The sequence below is a fragment of the Callionymus lyra genome, chromosome 2 (assembly GCF_982586985.1).
Source record: "Callionymus lyra chromosome 2, fCalLyr1.hap1.1, whole genome shotgun sequence".
Lineage (NCBI taxonomy): Eukaryota > Metazoa > Chordata > Actinopteri > Syngnathiformes > Callionymidae > Callionymus > Callionymus lyra.
The window spans coordinates 6,615,409-6,640,646 of NC_141819.1; the positions used below are offsets into that span (position 1 = coordinate 6,615,409).

Consider the following 25,238-nt stretch of genomic DNA (forward strand, 5'->3'; position numbering starts at 1 on the left):
TGACGTTCTGTTTCTCTACTATGTACTCGTGCCTCGATTATGTTCCTGACCGCCTTTTATTTCAGCATTCTCTTTGGTGAGTTGCCTTTTAATTTTTGTTCCTTCTCTTCCACAGTGGATCCTGCGCTTTGCAGCCACACCCAACCTCAAATGTCTCTTTCTCTATCAGACATTTATTGGACTTCACAGACTTTTGTTGTTGAACTGAGAAATGGACTCGTAAGCATTGGACACTTGTTGATGAACTGAGAAAACTGACTCTTAGTGGCACCATCTTTTGGACTCTTTTTTTATTGCATTGAGTTTTTTTTAATTAAATTGTGTTCTTTGATTTTTACCTCAGCCATTGAGCTTTTATTATTGTCCGCACTTTTATTGTCCGTCTTTTGTTAGGCTAACTTTACTGTCGAGTGATAATTTTAGCCTTTATCTATGTTTTGTCATGGATTTATTCAGACAGTTGCAACACAAAGTTTTAAAACAAATGTCAGATATACTTTTGACTTTAGATATTGTCATCATCAGATAAAACCATTTACTTATTATTCTTAACCGAAACTTGGCTGTCTATAGATGATTATGTATCTTTAAATGAATCAACACCACCCAGCCACACTAACTTTAACGCCCCTCGACGCTCTGGTTGAGGAGGTGGAGTCGCAGCCATCATCAACTCATGTCTGTCAACCTTTACTAGACCACAATGTGATTTCAACTCTTTTGAAAGTATTAAACTTAGCGTATCTAATACAACCTTGAGATCAGGTCAGTCACTTCTCTTTGTTGGAGTCTATCGTCCCCCTGGACCTTATTCTGAATTCTTGTCTGAGTTCCCTGAGCTCTTGACCAGCCTGGTGCTTAAATCAGATAAAGTGATTATTGTTGGTGACTTTAACATCCATGTTGATATGATCCATGATAGCTTAGCTAACAGGTTTAACTCTATCCTGGAGTCATTTGGTTTCTCTCAGTATGTACATGAACCGACTCACTGCTTTAAGCACAAATTAGACCTTGTCCTAGCATACGGACTTGAAATTAAAAATTGTATTGTCTCTCCTCAGAATTCAGTTCTTTCTGACCATCAATTAATAACCTTTGACTTCATTTTAAATGAGCCAAGTCTACAGAGCAGGAGCACTCTCAAAAGATGTCTGTCTGAAAGTGTCGTTATCAAGTTTACGGAAATAATTCCCTCTGTGCTCAGTAAAACGCCTAGCCTCAGTGTGTCAAGAAACTCTACCCATAGTCACCCAGACATTGATAACTTTGTGGGCAGTTTTACAGACTCGTTGCACAATACGCTTGACTTAATCGCACCACTAACTCAAAAGACTGTTAACAGAAGTAGTCTTGCTCCGTGGTATACTCAGGAAACACGTAAATTAAAAAAGGATTCTAGACGACTAGAGAAGAAATGGCGTTCATCAAAACATAATGAATTCTACCAGGACTGGCAGGATAAGTTAAAAATATACAATGCATCTCTTCGGAAAGCCAGAGCCAGCTACTACTCATCACTTATAGAAGCAAATAAGAATAACCCCAAGTTCTTATTCAGTACTGTAGCCAGGCTGACACGGAGCCATCAGTCCATTGAGCAGTCCATCCCTCCTCATCTCAGTAGCAGTGACTTCATGAACTTTTTTAATGAAAAAATTTGAACTATTAGAGGAAAGATTCAAGACCTCCTAGATTCTTCTAATACAACCAGTGCAGCCTCACCGGACATAAACACTATGACTGATACATATTTTGACTCCTTTCTACCAGTGAGTCCTCGACAGCTGTCCCAGGTTGTTTCCTCCTCAAAGTTCACAACATGTCTTCTCTATCCTATTCCCACATGGCTACTTAAAGAACTGTTCCCCTTACTTAGCACTTTCATACTTGACATTATTAACTTGTCAATAACATCTGGTTATGTGCCTCAGATTTTTAAAGTTGCAGTAATTAAACCTCTGCTTAAAAAACCCACTCTCGATCCAGAGGTCCTCACTAACTATAGGCCTATCTCTAATCTAGTATTCATTTCAATACTTCTGGAGAAAGTGGTAACAAGTCAGCTCTGTGATTATCTCCAGGACAATGATCAATTTGAGGTTTTTCAGGCTGGTTTTAGGGAACACCACAGCACAGAGACCGCCCTGGTAAAAGTAAGTAACGACCTACTGATGGCCTCTGATCAGGGCCATGTTACAGTTCTTGTTCTTCTAGATCTCAGTGCTGCATTTGACACTGTCGACCACCAAATCCTTCTACAGAGGCTAGAAAACCATATAGGCATTCGTGGAACTGCTCTTAACTGGTTTAAATCTTACCTGTCGGATAGAACGCACTATGTACATGTCAACCACCTCTCATCGACACACACTAAGGTCAGCTATGGTGTCCCACAAGGTTCTGTTCTTGGTCCAATACTATTCACAATCTATATGCTCCCACTAGGGGACTTGATTAGAAGACACTCTATAAACTTTCACTGTTATGCTGATGACACCCAACTTTACTTGTCCATGAAGCCAGATGAAAGAAATCAACTAACACAACTACAGTCCTGTATTACAGATATCAAGTCATGGATGACCAAAAACTTCCTCCTACTGAACTCGGAAAAGACTGAGGTTTTACTAGTTGGTCCGCAACATCTCAGACAATCATTAACTAATGATCTAGCTTTACAAAATGGACTTGCTCCTGTTACTAGCACCACTGTAAAGAATCTGGGTGTATGCTTTGACGAGGACTTTAACATTATCATTTAACTCACACATAAAACAAATCTCACGGACTGCTTACTTCCACCTTCGTAACATTTCAAAAATCTGGCACTTCCTTCCTTTAGATGCTGCTGAGAAGCTCATCCATGCTTTTGTAACCTCCAGGCTGGACTATTGTAACTCTCTTCTCTCAGGATGTTCTAAAAAATCTCTCAGAACTCTTCAGCTCATTCAGAACTCTGCAGCTCGTGTCCTGACTAAGACTAAGAGGCACGAACACATTTCCCCTGTACTGTCTTCCCTACATTGGCTTCCTGTAGAATTTAGAATACAGTTTAAAATCCTTCTCCTAACCTATAAAGCCTTACATGGTCTAGCACCAACATACATTAAAGATTTAATCCAAACTTACCAACCCTCAAGGACCTTACGATCCTTAAACTCTGATCTATTAGTTATACCACAAATCTCTAAATGTAGATTCGGAGCCAGTGCCTTCAGTTTTCAAGCCCCTCTGCTGTGGAACAAACTACCGGCTTCAGTTCGGAGGGCAGACACCCTCTCTATGTTTAAAAACAATCTTAAAACCTTACTTTTCGATAAAGCCTATAACTAACTTGACTGTTTATCTTTAGCTGTTATAACTAACAAAACTGTTTATCTTAGCTGCTATAGGCTGAGAATGCTGGAGGAGTTTTAGACACCGAGCTCTGTATATCCTTCTTATCCTTCTTTTCTATCCTTCTTTTCTCGCCGCTCTGGCTTGGCCGATTCGGGTGTGAGGGGCCCGGTGGGTGGGGCCTGTGGGGCCTTGGGCCTGGTGGTGGTGACCGCTGGTGCCGTGATGGCCCCGTGTGCCGGCGGGGGGGTGGCCCGCTTCCGGGGGGTCTTCGTGGTGTGTGGGGGTTGGTGCTGGCGGGGGTGGTTGGGGCGGTGGACGGGGGGTTGCGTTGGGGGCGGTGCTGGGGCTGGGGGGTTGCTGGTGAACCGTTAGGGGTGGGGCTGGGGCTGGCCGGGTGTTCTGGATGGCCATCCGGCCCCGATGGCTTCACCTGGTCTGTGGTGGGGGGCTGTGGGGGCCTGTCTTGGGGTGGGTGTCTGCTGCAGCGGTGGCTGTGGTCCTCTACCAGCCCTGTGTGGCATGTGCTGTGGTCGGGGAGTTTGTCGCCCTTGGTCCTGGGGGTTCGTGGCCGGGTTGGTCGGTCTTTCGGGGGCTTCCCGGGTGGGAGGGGGGTCACACTGGGGGGACGGCGGAGTCATTGGGCGGACCCATGTTACCGTAGAGATCATGTACCGCCCATACAAGTGATGCTGTCCCCCTGGGTGCTGCATATCCTCCCTCACTCCTCTCCTTATCCGTCTGTCTACCCCCCCATCCTTCCTCCCAGCCGGTCAAAGCGGCAGGCCGTCAACAATGAGTCTGGTTCCGCTCAAGGTTTCTGCCTTCTCCTCGCCATTGCTCACTGTACAGCTCACTGTACAGTGTTTTGTTTCTTGCTCTTTGCTGAATTGCTGGGACCTATTTTTCCTTAATCAACTGTAGTCTTATTTCAACTGTATAGTGTCTTGAGATAATTTTGTTATGATAAGACACTTTAAATAAAATTGAATTGAATTGAATTGAATTCTCTGTCACACCACATCTGTTTATAATTATTTTGATAATATCTATGTGTACTAAGTAAAAAAAAAAAAAAAAGCATTAAGGCAAATTATGTTTTAAGTTAGCGACTTTGATCAGCATTTTAGCTCTGGTGATGTAGAAAAGATGATGTTCTGACCTGAGAGTCTCCAGGTGACAGTGTGGACTCTTCAGTCCAGCAGACAGCAGCTCCACTCCTGGATCATACATGTTGTTGTGACTCAGGTCCAGTAGAGTCAGACTAGAGGACGGAGAGCTGAGGACTGAGGCCAGAAGTGAACAACTTCTCTCTGACAGTCCACATCTGCTTATGCTGTGAAAGAGATGTTCATTCATAAGATCATCCTCATATTATTTAAATATATTAAGCAGGTTTGTCTAAACTAGGATCAACTTTGTTTAAAATGTCAAAAACACAAACTTGATGTAAAAATAACAATAATTCATTACAATTTTATTGTATACTATATATTTATACTTATTAAATATGTAGAACTTACACATGCTACACAAACATACAAATGTATCTATGAGCTGCTTCACTGAAGAACAAAGTGATGACAGACTTTGACTCGTGTTTCCACCTCTGACTTTACATTTGAGCTTTGATGATGTAGAAAAGATGATGTTCTGACCTGAGAGTCTCCAGGTGACAGTGTGGACTCTTCAGTCCAGCAGACAGCAGCTCCACTCCTGAATCAAACAGGTTGTTGTGACTCAGGTCCAGTAGAGTCAGACTAGAGGACGGAGAGCTGAGGACTGAGGACAGAAGTGAACAACTTTTTTTGGAGAGTCCACACCTGCTGAGCCTGTAAGAGATTTACAAGTGTCATTTATATGTTAGACTACTGCAATTCATACAATCATCACATTATTGTTGAATTACTTTGTTGAACACGATGACGACAATATAAACATAATTATATTTTTTTTATTATTAATGATCACTCAGCACCCTATCTTGGCAGAAAAAAACAGAAATGTAAAAATCTTTGCAAAAAACATTTTTTTTTAATGAGTAGAAGCACCTTTTTGATGATGCAACAAGTTTTTCACAACTGTATTTGGGGATCCTTTGACATTCATCCTTGCAGAACCTCTCCAGTTCTGTTAGGTTGGATGGTGAATGTTGATGGACAGCCATTTTCAGGTCTCTCCAGAGATGCTCAATTGGGTTTAGGTCAGGGCTCTGGCTTGGCCATTCAAGAATGGTCACAGAGTTGTTCCGAAGCCACTCCTTTGTTATTTTAGCTGTGTACTTAGGGGCATTGTCTTTTTGGAAGGTGAACCTTCGGCCCCGTCTAAGGTCCTGAGCACTCTGGAAAAGGTTTTTCTTCCAGGATATCTCTGTACATGGCCACATTTATCTTTCCTTCAATTGCAGCCAGTCGTCCTGTCCCTCCAGCTGAAAAACACCCCCAAGGCATGATGCTGCCACCACCATGCTTCACTGTTGGGATAGTAATGGGCAGGTGATGAGCAGTGCCTGGTTTTCTCCACACATACCTCTAAGAATTGAAGCCAAAGAGTTCAATCTTGGTCTCATCCGACCAGAAAATCTCATTTCTCATAGTCTGGGAGTCCTTCACATATTTTTGTTGGCAAACTCTTTGCAGGCTTTTATCTGTCTTACACTGAGGAGAGGCTTCCATTGGGCCATAAAGCCCCGATTGGTGGACGACGGCAGTGATAGTTGACTTTCGGGAACTTTCTCCCATCTCCCCACTGCATATCTGGAGCTCGGCCACATTGATCTTTGGGTTCTTCTTCACCTCTCTCACCAAGGCTCACACGATTGCTCAGTTTGGCTCGATGGCCAGGTCTAGGAAGAGTTCTTGTTGTCCCAACTTCTTCCATTTAAGGATTATGGAGGCTACTGTACTCTTAGGAGCCTTGAGTGCTGCAGAAATTCTTCTGTAACCTTGGCTAGATCTGAGCCTTACCACAATTCTGTTTCTGAGCTATTCGGGCAGTTCCTCCAATGAAACAAAGAGTGAGAAATGGAAAAGGGGGTCTGATTTCTTTCCTTACCCACTGTATATAGACCCTCTGTTCCCGCCATTCATCTCCCTTTTGAAACTTAATGATTGAGAAAAAAAAGATCCAGCTAGACAAAAGGTTAGAGGGCTTGGCATATACTAATAGAACTGCAGTTACATCCAGGTAACTTTTATTTCTATAATGTACATGCTCTGCCCTTTAACAGGTTTCCTTATTGGTTTATAATCTAGGCAAAGGCCCTTGAAAAAAGTGAACTCCTTACTGGGATAAAGATCTTCACTCCGTTCCCAAGAAAAGAAAACTATCCCACCTAACCTCACTCTGTTGTAGATGGAGTAGCCAGTAACTCTCTCCAAAACTGCGCGAGACAGAGAACCGGCAGTCATGTCAAGTAGATAAAAGCGCAATGACGTGGCCGTGCAATAACTTGGTAGATTATTGGGAGAGGACTCCTCCAACTGCCACCAAAAACTGCAGGTCGGGGTCATGCACTTGGAGAATGGCCGATGTAAACCTTTCTTTCAGTGTTATCCGCTTCTAGTGACCAAACAAGGGATGTCTTGGAATTGGTGAGGGCGTTGAGTGGAGCTGCTACAGAACTGTAGTTCTAAATGAACCCTCTTCAAAAATTGCAGGACCTTAATCACACCTTATTTTGTATATCAAAGAAAGAAGCCAGGGAGACCGCAGAAAGGGAAGCAAAAAAACGACAAAACGACACCCACAACATCTGACCTCCGCCCGAGAACATTTGAATAATTAGATTAAAAGCAGACAAATTAGGAACTCACTCAGTGGTCGGTGACAAAGGGAACTTGAAAGAACCATTTGGCCAGAAAGGACGACCCCCTGGGCGGGAAATTTGACTTAAATATAGCGAGCCTCCTACAGCTCAGCACCATTCTGTCCGGGGCTGTCAATCTGTGAAGTCGCCAGGAGAATTGGGTCGGGTCCGATCGTTTGAAGCTTGTATTTTCTTTGACTTGAAGCGGCGAATACAGCGACCCGTTACACACTCTGGATTGTTCATCTGTACAAGACTCGGGATGGAAGTGACGTCGTGTTTGAGCGATGGAGGCGACTCGATGTTTTGATCCTTTTAGCAACAAGATGGACAATCTTACACTGATGAGAAGTAACTAAAACTTTTCCTCATCTTCTGTTCTGTGCTTTACAGAGATGTGGCTGAGCAAGCATGTTTAGGACAGCGCACTTTCCCTTTATTCGATTCTCGCTTCACCAAGAGGTGAGGTGACATGTCAGGGACTCGCTGGGAAAACCAAAGGTGGAGGTATGTTTCAATATCAACAACCACTGGTGTACAGATGTGACTGTAATCCCTAAACAGTGCTCTCCTACTCTGGCATATTTATTGGCAACTGTAAACCGTTTTACTCTTAGTGTGCGTTCGCTTAATTCATTCTAGCCACTGTTTGAATTCGCCAAGGGTGGATGAACACAAAGTGCAGAATACGCTCGAGGACCAGATCTGAATGTGGATTGAGATGGTGATTTCAACAACGCAAATCTTAGAAAGGAAATTTCAAAGTACAAGCAGGTTGTAAAATGCCAAACCAGAGAGGAGAAAACATTCCTGTCTCCAATATTGCCATCACAAAAAATGTAACACTTTCAATACAAGTTTTTTGATACTGATTTAATTTCTTAATCTGCACTGTGTAATTATTTAAACTGTATTTTATTCATGTTTAAGATTTGATATTGTTTTTTATTGCACATTGCTACCAAAACCAATTTCTTATTGGTGGAACCCTGCAATGGTAATGGCAATACAAGAATTCTGACTGTGAAAGTGTGAGAACCATCACAAAGAAGCAGGGTGGCTTGGAGGGGGGCACAATGAGGGAAAGGAGGCTCATGTATCTTTTTATCTTCGGGGTAGCTCTGTCTTTTAACCAACGTGGGGGCATGGGGTTCCACGGCTGAAGAGCAAAGGGTACAGTTGTTCTGGAGCACAGACATTGCCTTTGACTCAAGTAAATTAATCCACTAGCTACTTCAGGCCGAGCAAATGACTGACCAAACATCTTGCTAAGCTCGCCAAGAAGGTAGCAAAAGTCTGACTGTTGATTGTTGCTCCCACTCAGCAGTTCCCCACAATTGTGCACAGCCTATCTAATGGTTCAAAGGGAAGGTCACCTTGGCCATTTCCGTGGCAAAAGTGCCATGGCTGAAGGGCAAAGAGCAGGGTTCAGTTGTTGTGGAGCACCAGTGGCATGGAAGGGAACCATAATTAACATCACAGCAGCAGATTCAGTAAACGATCAGACAGGGTTAGTGTCAGAGTAGGTTAGCCGCTAAAGCTGATCAACTAGTCCTGATACTGTCTGAGTCAGAGATGTAGGCTGTGGCATGATGAAGGACTCACAACATTTTGAGAAAGACTTCAACATTTGAAAGATGGGAGTAAGTCCGGAGAGTTGGGTTGTCACACAACTTTCTAGTAAATGAAAAAAAGCAGCTTCCTTTAAAATGTTTTCTTTTTCATTTCTCCTGTCCTGTTTGTGGGGGCGCTAATCCTCTAAATGAGGGTGAAGAAGTCGTAACCAGCGGCTGATGAAGATGACGAGTTAACAATAGTGTCAGTACACGATGAGGGCAGCCTACACTGTACAAAAACAAACAACTCACCACACATGGATTTCCTAAATGTTACAAAATAAAATGTTCATATCTGGATCTACTACCTGAAAGAATCAATAATCAAACAGAAATATCTTCTTCACCTTTGAAGTTAATCTTACAGCAAATGACATCAACTTTCATTGATCTCTTTACATCCACCACACATGATGACTTTAACCACGTCTTTAAAATGATCATCAATATATGATTTGACTGTTAACTGATGCTTTTACAAAACTATACTTTCTATACGTGAGTTTCTGTGAAATTAAGTTATTTATAATAGTATTATTGATCTTGATTTAATAATGATTTTATTCACACAGTTGCAACATTTAATTCAAGTAAAAACAGTCATTTATTGTGAACAATTGACTTTGAAATGACTTGTTAATGTGGTTCAGTTAGTCAAAGTCACCACTCTGAGTGTTTTCTCTGTCACAAGACAAAAGTATTTATGATTCCTTTAATAATACTGACGTGTACAAAAAACGTATTAAGTGAACAAAGATCTGCTGTTTTTTTGTTTATGTTTTAAGTCTCCGTTGATGGTTGTTTTGACTCTGTTGGTTTGGACTGTTGCTGAATGAATTGGAGTCTCAGTAAAAGACATGACAAACAAAACTTATTGGCTTCAATGAACATTTATGAACATATTTAGCTTCAAAAGAATCTTAAAGTAAGTAAAGTAGTTTTGTTTCATTAAAGAAACTTCATGATAAATTGAAGAAAAATGTAAGAATGATGCGATTAGTCGACTTAATGGTTGAATATTTGGTGAGCAGTCGACTGTTAAAATAGTCGTAGACCTCATGAACAACAGATGAACCATAAGAGAAGAACAGAGACAACAACGGTGGAAAAAACAATGAAAACAAATCAAAGACAAACCTCAAGATTCCACTCTAAAGTGTTTTGTCTTCTACGAGACAGATGACGCGAGAACACTGGATAAAGAATATGAAGGACTGTTGTTTTGATTATTATTCATTTTCATTTAAAGTTGACGCTTGTTTGTTTATCATTACAATGATTTATTAAGATGATATTTTTATAAACTACGTAACATCTTTACCTGCTACACAAACATACAAATGTATCTATGAGCTGCTTCACTGAAGAACAAAGTGATGACAGACTTTGACTCGTGTTTCCACCTCTGACTTTACATTTGAGCTTTGATGATGTAGAAAAGATGATGTTCTGACCTGAGAGTCTCCAGGTGACAGTGTGGACTCTTCAGTCCAGCAGACAGCAGCTCCACTCCTGGATCCTGCAGCTTGAAGTTTCTACTCAGGTCCAGTAGAGTCAGACTAGAGGACGGAGAGCTGAGGACTGAGGACAGAAGTGAACAACTTCTCTCTGGCAGTCCACACTTTTCCAGGCTGTGAAAGAGACGAGTTTCATCAACAAGTGACTTTTTCAATTTTCTATTTGACAAGAATTGAAAGAGTCTATTTAAAGACAAACTCAACTATTTCCATTGATAAGATCTTCAGTTGTGGTTTGTTGTCTGCTTCTTCTCTAATATAGTTCAGTCAAAGTTCCTTTCAAACCTTTGATACCAACCATTGACACATCATTGATTCATGCTGGACTTTTGAACATCAACAAGTGTTTGATTGAATGTGTTCATGTTATGGTTGATTTGATGTTGATGGACCAGATGAAGAGAAACTATGGAAGTATATCAGTGCCATCACAATATTGAATGGTTTCAACCTTTCAAATGTTGAATTACTTTTTTGAATAATTTAATATTAAATAATTAAATAATTTGTATATTAAAGGTTGAATTTATTTTCATTGAAAAATAGTAATATATTTTTAATGGAGTAAAACTTTTTACACACATATAGTTTAATATTGTTATTTTAGTAATAAATAAAATGAAAAAAATTCAAGATTCGATATTTTTTTGACAAGTGGCTTTTTTAATTTAATATACAAATGTGAAAGTGTTTAAAATCCAATATATAATTTATATTCAAATTATTTAATTAAATGATTCAGAAAATATTTCTATGGTTAAAAATACAACATTTTAATAAAATTAAATGTTAAATTCAATCCTTCAATTCTCTGATGACACTGATCTACTTGCATAAGAAACAAAGCAAATGTTTTAAAATATTCAGTTCATGAGCTGAAAATAGATTCAACTGCTCCAACAGGAAGTGACATTTATCAACATATTTAGCTTCAAAAGAATCTTAAAGTAATACCTGACATGAATATTTTAAATTAAATACTTGCAGTTGGACAAAGAGGACTATGAAGACGAATCCCTTTGATTTAATTATTTATTTTTATAGAACACATTTCCTGAGAAAAAGACAAGAGTTGACCTTTTGTATGAAACAGTAAAGTTAAATAAACCTGCATTTTTATTGATGTAACCTTCGTGGTTTTGTTTCATTCAAGAAACTTCATGTGAATTTAAGATGAAGATTTTGTAGAAATCAGGCTCAGAGCTGCTGTGAAGGTCACACATGCTAACTTAAGTTTATTTTCTATAAATAAATGTTGCGTACACATTCATTTGTGTATACGCAGTATAATTAATGAGGCCACATGTTTTAAATATGTCGTTTTGATTATTATTCATTTTCATTTAAAGTTGACGCTTGTTTGTTTATCATTACAATGATTTATTAAAATGATATTTTTATAAACTACGTAACATCTTTACTTTTCAATTCTCTATTTGACAAGACTGAACTAGTTACATCATAAAATCACATATTGTATGAATATTTGAGGAAGGTTTGTCTAAATTAGGATCAGTTTGTTAAACACGATGACAAACACAACAATCATCAAAGAGTAAATCAAACATTCATGTTTAGTTCATATCATCAGAAATGTTTGAACAACTTACAGAACTTTGTTTGCAGCTTGAACCACCGGCAGAAGCCTCTCAAGAACCTCTTCTGAAGCATATCTTGAGTATTTCTTCAGGTCAAACTCATCCAGATGTTCCTCTGAGGACAGTAAGATGAAGGCCAGGGCCGACCATTGAGCAGAAGACATTTGATCAGAGAGACCTCCTGATCTCAGCTGCTGTTGGACCTCCTCCACCAGAGAAGTGTCCTTCACTTCATTCAGACAGTGGAACAGGTTGATGATTCTCTCTGGAGACACATCCTCACTTATCTTCTTCTTGATGAGCTGTGCTGTTTTGTGATTGGTCCAGGAGCTACTTCCTGTCTGTGTCAACAAACCTGGAAGGAGACTCTGGCTGGTCTGCAGAGAAAGACCCAGAAGGAAGCGCAGGAACAAGTCCAGATGTCCATTTGGACTTTTTAGAGTTTCATCTACTGCTGTCTGGTAGAACCTTTCTGTTTGACTTTTGTCGATTTCTGTCAGTTTGGATGTTAGTTTTGATTCCATCAGGTTGACTCCAGAGTCGATGAAGGTCTGGTGGACGTGAAGAGCAGCCAGAAACTCCTGAACACTCAGGTGGATGAAGCAGAACACCTTGTCCTGGTACAGTCCTCTCTCCTCTCTGAAGATCTGAGTGAACACTCCTGAGTAAACTGAAGCGGCTGAGATGTCGATGTCACACTCTGTGAGGTCTGACTTATAGAAGATCAAGTTTCCTCTCTGCAGATGCTCAAAAGCCAGTTTTCCCAGAGACTCCATCATCTTCTTGCTCTCAGGATCCCAAACCGTGTCAGTCCCAGATCCTCCGTCGAACTTCAGCTTCTTGACTTTGATCTGAACCACCAGGAAGTAGATGAACATCTCAGTCAGGGTCTTGGGCAGCTGTCCTGTCTCTGTGCTCTTCAAAATGTCCAGAACTGTGGCAGTGATCCAGCAGAAGATCGGGATGTGACACATGATGTAGATGCTTCGTGACCTCCTGATGTGAGACATGATGCTGCTGATCTGCTCCTCATCTCTGAACCTCTTCCTGAAGTACTCCTCCTTCTGGAGGTCATTGAACCCTCTGACCTCTGTCACCATGTCCACACACTCAGGAGGGATCTGATTGGCTGCTGCAGGTCGTGTGGTGATCCAGAGACGAGCTGAGGGAAGAAGATCCCCCCTGATGAGGTTTGTCAGCAGGACGTCTACTGAGGTGGACTCTGTAGCTTCTATCAGGCGCCGACTGTTGAGGAAGTCCAGAGGGAGTCGACACTCGTCCAGACCATCTAAGATGAACAGAACCTGGAGTCCTTCAAAGCCGCTGAGTCTGGATTCTCTGGTTTCAGGAAAGAAAAGATGAACAAGTTCCATCAAACTCAACTTCTTCTCTTTCAGCAGGTTCAGCTCTCTGAAGGTGAAAGGAAAGATGAGCTGGAAGTTCTGGTGGGCTTTGTCTTCAGCCCAGTCCAGAGTGACCTTCTGTGTCAGGAGGGTCTTCCCAATGCCAGCCACGCCCTTCGTCAGCAGTGTTCTGATTGGTCGTTCTCTGTCAGGTGAGGCTTTAAAGAGGTCTTCTTGTCTGATGGTGGTTTCTGGTCTAGTCTGGTTCCTGGTGGTTGCTTCGATCTGTTGGACCTCGTGCTCCTGGTTGACCTGGTCTGTGCCCCCCTCAGTGATGTAGAGCTCAGTGAAGATCTCATTCAGAGGAGCAGAGTTTCCTGCTTTAGCGACCCCCTCATACACACTGTGGAACTTCTTCTGCAGGCTCCTCTTCAGTCGTCCTCCACACTCTGCTTCAAGACTTTCTGAATGAAGACATAAGTCACACGAGTCAGAAGATTGTAGAAGGTGAAAATGGAGTCAAATCTTCAAAACTGATGCAAGTGTTCTTCATCTTCATCATGTTTGTTCACATGTTCTTACTGCTCCACAGACGCTCGGCCAGATCCTCCTCCTCCATGTCCTTCAGGAGATGAACTGTGATCTTCAGGAATTCTTCTCTGATGATTCTCCACTTCTCATCTTCCTCCTCAGTCTGTGGAGTCTCTGGACTCACAAACCTCCAGACTCTCTTCAGCTCCTTCTGCATATAGTTGTAGAAGTTTCTCTCCAGTGACTGGAACAGAATCACAGAGAAGAAAGTCAGAGTGATAGTGGATCATCTCAAGAACCACAAAGACCAGAAGCTTTAACTTGGATTCAGCTGAAGGATGATGAACAGAAGGAACCTCTAGGATGAGGACCTCCTCTAGTTTATGAACATACCAGCCGTTTGATTTCCAGTTGTGAGGGATGTTGCTGACCAATGAGAAGCTCTGAGTTCTGATGGTCCAGCCTGAGAAGAAGAGATGAAATCAGACTGTAAATAAACTCTTGTCGTGTTGAAGGTTCTGATCATAAGTAAACTAGAAGGTTCCTTTTAAAACCCACATTCATCTCCTTTAGAACTTAAATCTTGTCAAGCTAAACTGTTTATTTTAAATATTTTAATATAAAAATGATTCTTCTTGTTCTTATTCTTCAAAGACTCACAACAGTCCAGAATATTCTGGTTCCTCCTGCTGGATCCTAATGAAAACACAACTCTGATCAACTCTCATCTGTTTCTATCCTGGTATTCACCAGCTGAACCACTAGATGTCCTCACACTGCTGCACATGTCCACCTCTGCACTACAACTGTGAAAGCAACGTTTGAGGTTTTTAATTGTGTCTTTATCTCCCCCTGCTGGTGATGTGAGTGAAGTAAAGTTCTCTGGTTTAATGTGTGTATGAACCTGGTAGACTCACACTTGTTCACTCTCACCTCACACCTGGAGACTCTTCACTTCCTCTGAAGTCATCCAATCTCCCCATTGAATGATCACTCTTCAGAGACACACAGCAGGGTTCTGGTCCAGATCTTGGTCCAGGTCCAGCAGGTTCTTGCTGCTTCTTTGAACTTGAACACAGAAGTAGAATGAGTGAGAATAAAGACATGGAGGTGCGGAGACCAATCTTGGGAAAATCCTAATCCATGTGGAATCTAAAAATGGATCAAGAGATTCACTTTTTATGTGGCCCTCAATAGAACATGTTTTTTGACAAAGAACAAGCTGCACATATTTATTTTGAGTTTATTTGACTTCCTTGAAAGAAGAGAAATGTCAACTGAACTTTAGTCTGAGCTTTTGTTGTTTTATCTGTATCTTTTGTTTTTATTTTCCTTCTTTATTTGTGGTGTGTTTTTCTTTACTTTGAAAATTCAATAAAGAAATCTTAAAAAACAAAAAACTATCCGAGTCAAACCATCAGACGCTAGATTTGTAGTGCGCGTAATGACAGAACATTATGGTAGCAGTGACGAAGCATGAAAGAAATGTCTGTGTTTACGAAGCCCCTGATATTAGTTCAAGTTCATGCTCCAGTGGCGTCACTAGCCTGAATGGATCATGACTAGAACCAACAGCTTTAAAGCAGGAGTTCAGGGATTGAGCCTCGGTGTTGATGTTTATAAATGTTATTTATTTATTGTGTTGTTGCTACAGCAGCAAACTTGCCATCCATTCACTTATTTATTTGTGTTCAGTGTTGTTGAGGAGATCGTTATTTGCTGATAATTCTCTTGTGAAAAGCTTCACAAGAGAAGCCAATATATCTCCCCATTGAAGCATCACTCTTCAGAGACTTATTACCTTATATTACCCTTCTTAATAATGATGTGAAAATTCTTTGTAAAATCTTTAGAACCACACTTGACTGGCATCATTCATCCTGATCACAACAGATTTGTGAAGTGAAGGCAAGGCTTTCACAATATTAGGAGAGTTTTAAATATTATTTATGAAACATCTGTTAAATCTGATGATGCAATGGTGTCTTTGGACGCTGAAACAGCTTTTGACAGAATCCAGTGGAGTTATCTATTAACTGTACTTGAAAGATTTGGAATAAAAGGTAACTTTTTTTAATTGGATAAAAATTCTCTATTCAAATCCCCAGGCAGAAATTTTAACTAATAGTTCAGTATCTGCTCCTTTTAACATATGTCATGGTACATGACAGGGCTGCCCTCTGACCCCACTCTTATTCACCCTCGCCATTGAACCATAGACTATGGCAATTCATAAAAGAAATGATATTGTGGGCGTCAGGATGGGGGACGTAGAACATAACATAGCTCTATACACAGACAATGTTATCTTCTTCTGATGTGACCTAAAATACACAAACTGTGCTTAAATTGACTGACGACTTTGGAGTTTTTTCTGGCTACAAGATAAATAACATTACATTTGTCATAGTGTTTATGGCAGAGAGAGAAAAAAAAAACTCCTCCTTTTGTCACCCCTTCTTGGTTTCAAAATGTGGATTTGTCTATTATATGTTTTACAAATATATTTTGTTTTTTACATTGAAATTACATATTTACAATTATAAATGTTTTATAAATACAAATATTAATTTTACATTTGTGGATGTCACAACACACTGTATATATGCACTCTCTGAACAGTTACAAATATTAGTGAGACAAAAATAGCTCCATACTTAAAAGGTTTTTAATTGTGTCTTTATCTCCCCCTGCTAGTGTTGTGAGTGAAGTTTTCTGGTTTAATGTGTCAGTTTGAACCTGGTAGACTCACACTTGTTCACTCTCACCTCACACCTGGAGACTCTTCACTTCCTCTGAAGTCCATCCATTTCCCCATTGAACGATCACTCTTCAGAGACACACAGCAGGGTTCTGGTCCAGATCTTGGTCCAGGTCCAGCAGGTTCTTGCTGCTGCTTTGATCTTGAACACAGAAGTAGAATGAGTGAGAATGAAGACATGGAGGACAATCTTGGAGGTCCTTGTCTCACCTCTGAGTGCTGGTCTGTTCATCGTGCTCCTCACACTGAGGGTATTTAAAGGAGTCTCTGTCCTCACCATGAGTCTCAGCAGAGTCTTCACCTTCACACAAACACGTGACATTCTTGTAATAATAAAAAACGTCATAGTTGACAATACATGAAACTTTTTATTAATACTTCAATTGTGACATTGTGCACAAACAGTTTTTTAAGCAAATAGAACGTCATAAGTCAGAACTACAATTATTTAAACAACCCTAATTTAATCATTTTGCAAGAAAACAAAAGAATAAACGGGAAATGATAACAGATCAGCAGAAAATAAATATTTCATATTTCCACCGCTTTTCTTCCAACAGTGTCTCACACGTCTGCAGACTCTGGTCTCATCGAGTCTTCACATCTATGACAGAAGTGTCTCTGATATGGTGACAGTAAAGTATCTTTTCTCTCAATAGATTCCAGATAAATAGTATTTTTGAGAATCTCTCAGTGATAGTGTCGTAGACTTCTCTCTCACTACCGTAACGCCTTCACAAAAGCGCAAGTTTTTTTTAAAAGTTGCGGCTGGATCGCGTCTCACTTGACCGCAGTAAGAGAGCAGAGCTCTGATTGGCTGCTGTGCACGTCATATAAATGGTTATTATACCGAATGATTCTATTTTCTCATTTCATATTGTATTATATCACGGCTCGACTGGTACACACACACGCACGCGCACAAACACACTCAAGCCCCCTCCGCGCACAAACACACACGCACGCACGCACACACACATTCACATGTCACGTTTTTTGAATATGGTTTCACTTTCAGTTTAGTTCACATTTTCTGCGTCATCATTTGTAGATTGAGCTGCAGTTGTTTAAAAACATCAACATGGATCGTCTCGTTGTGATTCATTTCATTTCATCAACTGCTGACTTGTGTGAGAGTCAGAGAGTCACTGACCTGTCTGCAGCTTTCTTCTCTGTGGTCTCAGGTCCATGTTGGAGCAGAATTCAGCTTCTTCTGACCAGAACTGATGGAACAAGACACTGATCAACTCCTTCTGACGCTGGTATCAAAGATCAGGACTGAAATAAAAGTATGTCATGAACTCGCTGTACTTCTTCTTTCTTCTCCTGGTCTGACGATACGTGACTTTGACACCAACGGAAGAACCGCCTACATGTGACGAAGCCGCTGATTGGCTGAAACTGTTTTACTAATATTAACGCACAACTGTACGATGCAATACAAACATTCGAGTTCCGAAGTAATTCGCTTTTCAGATAAATATTTTTTAGAATATTCCCCTTTCTATAACTCATTCTACCTGTCTGTAGTTCGGATCATAAACACCTCAGTTATTTTTTAGTTTTCATTAAATAAAAATAAAATGTCTCGTTCAATAAAGTGGGCACATACACATTAAATAATAAATTTAAATAAGAAAAAAAAAAATCGAAATAAAAACTAAATAATTATTGAGGTGTTTATGATGCGAACTACAGACAGGTAGAATGAGAGAATGGGGAATATTGTAACTTTTTTGTTATTTATATTTGCGAATTATTTCGGAACTTGAATGTTTGTATTCGAGGACGACATCCTTTCCAGTAGCTCCGCAGCAATAATCAATAACTTTCTGTTTTTATTAATAATTTTTTCTTGTCATGTGATCCAGTAATCCAGTCGATATAGTTGCAGTTTTTTGCTTATTCCAAGTACTCGCATAGATTCACACACGTATCTAATGACCCGGTGCTCATTCTGTGTGACCTCTCACGTCACTCCCATTACCATAGTAACTTACATAAAACACACACTCATTACATCTATTATAATTTTCTTCGATGGATACTTTTGAACATGGAGAGAATCGTCTTGTTTACTCAAGAGAGGATCTGCTGTCACTGAAGTCAATGAGGCTGGAGATCGTCATGATATCTCGACGGAACTTCAGTGCCGGTATCGTGGATGAAGAGCCGGCAAGAGGCTAAAGGCTGAGCTAATCAGAGAAGTCACAGACCATCGATCCCCACGATCATGATGGGGAACATCACTGACGAACAAGATGGACGAGCTGTCTGCTCTCAACCATCGATATACCGAGAGAGCAGCTTGTTGATCTTCACAGAGACGTGGCTCCCTCAGCTGACTCCGGACGCTAACGTGGACCTGCTGGGCTTCAAGTAGCGGACAGAGACGCACAGAAGCGCAGAGGAGGAGGTCTGATCATGTACGTGAATAAACGCTGGTGTAGCCCGGGACACGTTACTGTGAAGAAAGTCTTGTCTTGTCAGGATTTAGAACTGTTGGCTGTCATCTTGCGCCCGTATTATCTACCAAACAAGTTTATTCCAACTTGAAAGACGCGTACAGAGCTAAAACGATCAAAACACAGAGTCTGTTCCGGTCACTCCAACATGCCAGCACTTCTAGTTCCGGTTCTCAATGCTTCGCTTCATGGAGAAAGATGGTCAATTCAGAGTGTGTCACAGGTCGTTTATTCGCCGCTTCAAGTCAAAGAAAATACAAGCTGTCAAATACGATCGACCGGACCCAAAATCTCCCAGCGATTGTACAGGTCGATAGCCCAGACTGGTCCCGGTCTGTAGAAACATCGCTATATTTAAGTCAAATTTCCCGCCCAGTCAAATTCTTCTTTCAAGTTCCCTGTATCACTGATCCCCCATTGAGAGACATCTTAATTTGTATCTGTAATTTAAATCTGTAATCTAATTATTCAAATGTTTTCGGGCGGGGGTCATCTTCTCTTACGTCTTTTATTCCCCCATTCCCCCCTTTCCTGGATGTGTCTCACTTCGTTCTTTGATCTACAATTTAAGGTATGATTTGCAGATAAACAGAAGTTCGTATCTCTAATTCTAAAGCTCGTCTCGAAACAGTGTGAATCAGTCTGGAGTGAAATGTTGATTGTGAATGTGTAGTCAAATGTTCCGGCTCTTTAGATCAGGCAAGTAATTTATAATTTTTATTTTGATTATCTTTTAGCATTAAGTATGGCGTATATAATAATTTGAATCTAACAATGGAAAGACCAAGGTAGACAAGCAAGTCAAGTCAGAGAGATATCAGATTGGGAAAATGTGGGAGACGGAGGACAATACTCAAATTCTTACGGCTGGTTCCGGAAACAGTCAAGTGTCGAGTAACCATCACACCCAGCACACATTTTACAGACAGTCAGCAGGCTTCAGGAAGTAAGATGGCCTGATGCCAGGAAGTGGTGAAAAACCTTGTTCTCACTAAAACAGAAGAGGAAGAATTAAAATACTTAAATGACAACTTGTGGAGTAAGAATCCTACGGACGTAGGATTGTGAAAAGACTCTGCATCAGTGCACATAAGAGGCTTGACAGAATATTGACCGGTGATAAGGCAATATCCATTAAAATCAGACGCTGAAGAAGGAATTAGAAGTGTTCATTATACCGTGTCCAGAATCACCCTGTAATACTCCTATTTTTCCAGTAAAGAATACAAGTCCGTCTACATCTTGGCATCTGGTACAAGATTGGGGGCGGCTTCCGTGTCGGGGGGGACTTGGAGGTGGTCAGTTGGCTCAGGTGACCAACCAGCTGCAGGTGGTGTTGGAGAACCTTTCTGCTGCGAAACTTGGATATACGGCTCCTTCAACTCAACTCAAATGCCGGATCTTTGATGATCTCTAAATGACGGGATGACAATTTGGCCAGTAGTACTGTCTCGAATAAAACTCTGCTGCTACACACTTACAGGAAATGACTCGACAGCTTCTTCTTCTACTACTTTTTATCACTGATCAACCAGTCGTTGAAACACTATCACTGACACTTGACAACACTTTTCTACAATTGTAACAAGTCAAGTTGTGTTTCATTGTGTTATTACTGTTGTTGTGTTGTTTTGTGGTAAAATGAATGTTTTCTCGAGACATTTACATCGGTATCTGCACCGAAGACGTGGCTTCAGTTTAGCTTCAGTTTAGCTTCATCTACGTCACTAAGATGGAGGTCGTTGAGGGTGGAAAGTGTCCATCGATCCACACTCAACTTTCCCAATTCAGTGCAGATTGTGGACTAGATTTTCGCACACTGATTATTGGGACACACTTTTGCACTTAAAATAATTAGTATAAGTGCAGAAGTGAAAAATTTGCGACACAGTCCTGGTCTCACTCAATTTGCGGCTCCATGTCACTCAATCACGGGAACATGAGAAACACAGCTGTCAATCATTCCATCAATCCAAAATAAACATTCATAAATTAGTTAAATTGTGCATCATCTAAAAATAATACATTTAAATTATGCACAACAAAATGTACAAGATTAAATGTAAAAAATAGGTTACTTAAATAAAATACCTCATTTGCTGAAAAAAAGTTCATAAAAATCCTACAAAGCAGATATTTTCTTTTCTTTGCTGATTCCATTTTTTCTTTCTTTCTGTCTGATTGAACAACTATTTTGACGGAACTGTTTCATGTCAGATCTGCTTCCTTTTTAACACAGTTGCACCGAGCAATGCAACGCTACGAGGACTCGCTCTCCGAACCTGATGCATGCACCGATGGACCGGTGTAGGTAAAAATGTTGTCCCCCCTACAAAGTTTGTCCCCCCACTTCCTAAGTGATGTTACACACGGCATATGCGAACGTCTCTTTAAATTTTTTTTTATGGGTTAAAGAAACTTCAACAGAACGTTTACATGATACTTTTTTACCACATAAAACATTTATATTGATGAAAAGCCGATGTTCTTCTACATCAGGGGTGTCAAACTGGTTTTCACCAGGGGCCGCATCATCATCATGGCTGCCCTCAAAGGGCCAGATGTAACTTATAAATGTAACTAAATGTAAGCTAATGTAAACTAAATGTAACTACTCCTTAATGTTAAATGACTTTGAATGTATTACTTGAGAGGCATAACTACTGTAAAACCAACAATTGTGAGCTGCTAACATGTGTGATGTAGCATTTTACAATAAAATAAAAATGGCTGCACTCAGCCTTGCATGTGGTACTAATGTTGTAATCACATCAGTCTGCTGTGTTCCCCTCCCCCTGGTCTGCCACTCCTCCGGTCGTCTCACCTCACACCTGGTCCTCATCAGCAATCACGCTCACCTGTTCCTGATCCCCAATCAACCCCCTTCATCAACCCTTGGATTCCCCGCAGTCGGCGCCAGATCGTACTTTACTCTACCGTGGTAACTATACGTGACTGGCTCAGTTTATCTGTTACCTCGCTCTCTTACTCAAGTCTCTTGTTGTTTTTTGGAACTCATCTAACTTTTGTTCCTCTGCCTGCAGTAACTCGGATCACTAACTCCAGCTCGCTGACCTCGCTCTCCCTCCGGCCTACTCTTCCACCACCTGCTTCCCCTTTCTTCAATAAACCCCTTTTGGTATCCTCTGGAACTTCGCCTCTGTCTGCTCTTGGGTTCAGCATTGCAAAAGAAGAACAATTCAATTCTTGTGGATGAGTAGATCCTGAACAAGTGGATCCCCTCTCCACCATCCATTGGTCATGGTCTGAAAATAACAAGCACAATCATTAAATTTCACACAGTTTAACTATTCTTCTTCTTGGTTACATTACATTTTATTATATTCTAATTGGGTTTTTAAAAATGCTTACCTATGTCTTCTGACCAGATGTCTGACACCGTGTTCCCGTTACCAGTGTGTCAATGTCTGATTTTAGGTCCTGTGCTGAGGCAATCCGTAGAACAGAATGGAGGTTGTCATCAGTGATGCGAGATCTGTGCTTGTTTTTGTTTACATTCATTATTGAAAACAACTGTTCGCACAGGTAGGTGCTCCCAAACATTGAAAGAACACGGGCAGCATGAAGTCGAAGCTGTGGCATCAAAGCAGGGGGCAGCAGACGGTAAAAGTCCTGGATTGCAGCATCCTGGAACTTTGCTTTCAGGCCACTGTCGCTTTGCAGATCAATCAACTCCATCTGAAGGTGCCGGGGTGCAGTGCCGATGTCAGTGGTGAAAAGACTGGTAAAGAGGGCAAAGCCAGTGTGCTGTGCTCGTAAGTCAGAGAAGCGCCGCTCAAACTCATTCCTTATCAGGCTCAGTTTGGAGGCCAACTCAGCACATGAAAAAGTGTGGGGAAATGAGGCCGAGATGCTCTGACTAACAGGAAAGTTACCAAGATCATCGTGTTTCACTTGGCACATCCATAGGTCCAGTTTACGCTGGAAAGCCGTGATCGTGTCGGACATCTTTGGGATGACTTGTTTGCGTCCCTGCAGCTTCTGATTCAGTTCGGCGAGATGCTGGGTTATGTCACACAACATAGCAAAGTCACACAGCCACTGATCATCTGACAGTTCAGGCAAGGGTTTTCCTTTACGCTGCATGAAAACAGCAATTTCTTCCCTTAGCTCAAAAAATCTTTTGAGGACTTTGCTCCTACTCAGCCACCAAACTTCTGTATGGTACGGCACATCTCCATGCTCCGAGTCCATCTCCTGCAAAAACAGCTGGAACTGTTGATGATTCAGGCCACGAGCGCGAATGAAGTTCACTGTTTTCATGACCGTGGTCACTATGCCATCCATCCCCAGCACCTTCCCACACAAAGCTTCTTGATGGATAATGCAATGATATGTAATCAGAGGTGTGTGACAGTTAATTTCTTGCATTTCCCCCTTCATTATTCCAACTAAGCCCCTGTTTCCTCCACACATTGCGGAGGCACCGTCTGTAGTTAATCCCACCAACTTTTCCCAGGGCAATACATTTTTACTCATGGACTTCTCCACCGCATCAAAAATGTCCTGTCCTGTTGTGGTCCCATGCAAAGCAGCCACATCCAACAGCTCCTCAGTGACAGTGAGGTCCGACTTCACGCCTCTGATAAAAATTGATAACTGCGCTGTATCCGTGATATCTGTGCTTTCATCAACAGCTAATGAAAAAGCTATGTAGCTGCGTGTCTCGTCGGCCAGCTGTGTTGAAAGATTTCCTGCTATTACCTTAACTCGGTCCGCGATGGTGTTTCTTGATAAACTGACATTTTTAAAAGCCTGTACCTGGTCGGGACACACTTGCTCACACACTTTCACCATGCACCGCTTCAAAAACTCTCCCTCTGAAAATGGCTTTGAACATTGGGCGATGTGTTCAGCCACAATAAAGCTAGCTTTCACTGCTGCATTATTTTTAGCTGTGGCTTTCGTGAAAACATTTTGCAGTTTTCCTTTTAATTCTTCTGCAATTTTTTTTTTCTTCATGAGTAAACGTGACATACTTAGCTCCATGTTTGGTGTCAAAACGCCGGCGTAAATTGTGTTCTTTGACAACCGACACTGCCTCATAACATAAAAGACATACAGGCCTTTCTCCTTGCAGCACAAACATATATTCGCCTTCCCACCTTTCTTGAAATAGCCTTCCCTCCTTAACAACCTTTCTCCTCTTGGACATTTTGCTAGTATGTATTTATATTTTTCAATTCCACCTGTTCGCATTGATTTGATGACGCTGCAGCCTAGTGGCGGATGCGTAAATCGTGGGAAAAATAATACCGGTAGGCATGCATTGTGGGTAAATGTAGGTTTCTTTACAAGCCAGCAGCAACTTGTGCGACACTTTTTCTTGCTGAAATCGGTCATGTGACAGGGAGCGATTGACAGGCCAGGGACTCTGCGTGTGTGTGTGTGTGTGTGTGTGTGTGCCGCGATGAGAGTGTGTGTTGCTCACATCAAAGGCTCGCGGCCGGTTTTCCCAAAGCAGCGGCGCTATAATGCAAACACGTAGCGTGGATGACAATCTCTGGTGGGCTGATGTTGTTGATTCGAGCCTGACAGACAGACTGACTGACAGACTGTATGGCCCATCGCCCCCCGCTTTGCAGGCTGGGCAATGAGAACCCGACCCGCCTGCAGCGCACCGCCACAGCGCTGCTGCGCCGTAGATTGCGTGCGTGCGTGTGTGCCTGCGCTTGTGAAAACCTGACCGAGGCAGAGTCAGAGAAGGGAACGCAAGCAGCGCGAATAAAAGAAGGAAAACCATTTTGTCTGTTGTGGGATTGGTTTGTCGGACAAGTTTTTTTTTATTTTTTTAAATTTATTATTATTATTTTTTTCCTCGTTGGCCCGCGGGCCTTGAGTTTGACACATATGTTCTACATAATCACTTTCCGTTCTTTCATTTCCTGGTCTGACGACACACGTGACTTTGACACCAACGGAAGTGTCCGCGCTACATGTGACGAAGCCGCTGATTGTACAATTAAATAAAAATCATTCGAGTTCCGAAATAATTCGCTTTTCAAATATTTTTTTTTTTAGAATATTCCCCTTTCAATAACTGTAGTTCGGATCATAAACACCTCAGTAATTATTTAGGTTTCGATTTTTTTTAAATCAATTAAATCAATTATTAAATGTACATATGCCCACTTATTCTAACATTTTTTTATTTGAAAAGTGAATTATTTTGGAACTCGAATGATTTTTATTTCATTGTACAGTTGGGCTTTATTATTAGTAAAACAGCTTCAGCCAAT

General features: G+C 41.2%; 1 protein-coding gene across 1 annotated transcript in view; it reads right to left on the bottom strand.

Annotated features, from left to right (window-relative positions):
* The window catches only part of LOC148085195 (uncharacterized), a 224,433-nt gene that overhangs the window by 4,172 nt on the left and 195,023 nt on the right, over nt 1-25,238 (bottom strand). The window contains exon 32 of the mRNA XM_087783328.1: nt 4,502-4,675. Coding sequence (XP_087639454.1) covers nt 4,502-4,675 — 174 coding nt within the window. The remainder of the gene's footprint in view (nt 1-4,501; nt 4,676-25,238) is intronic.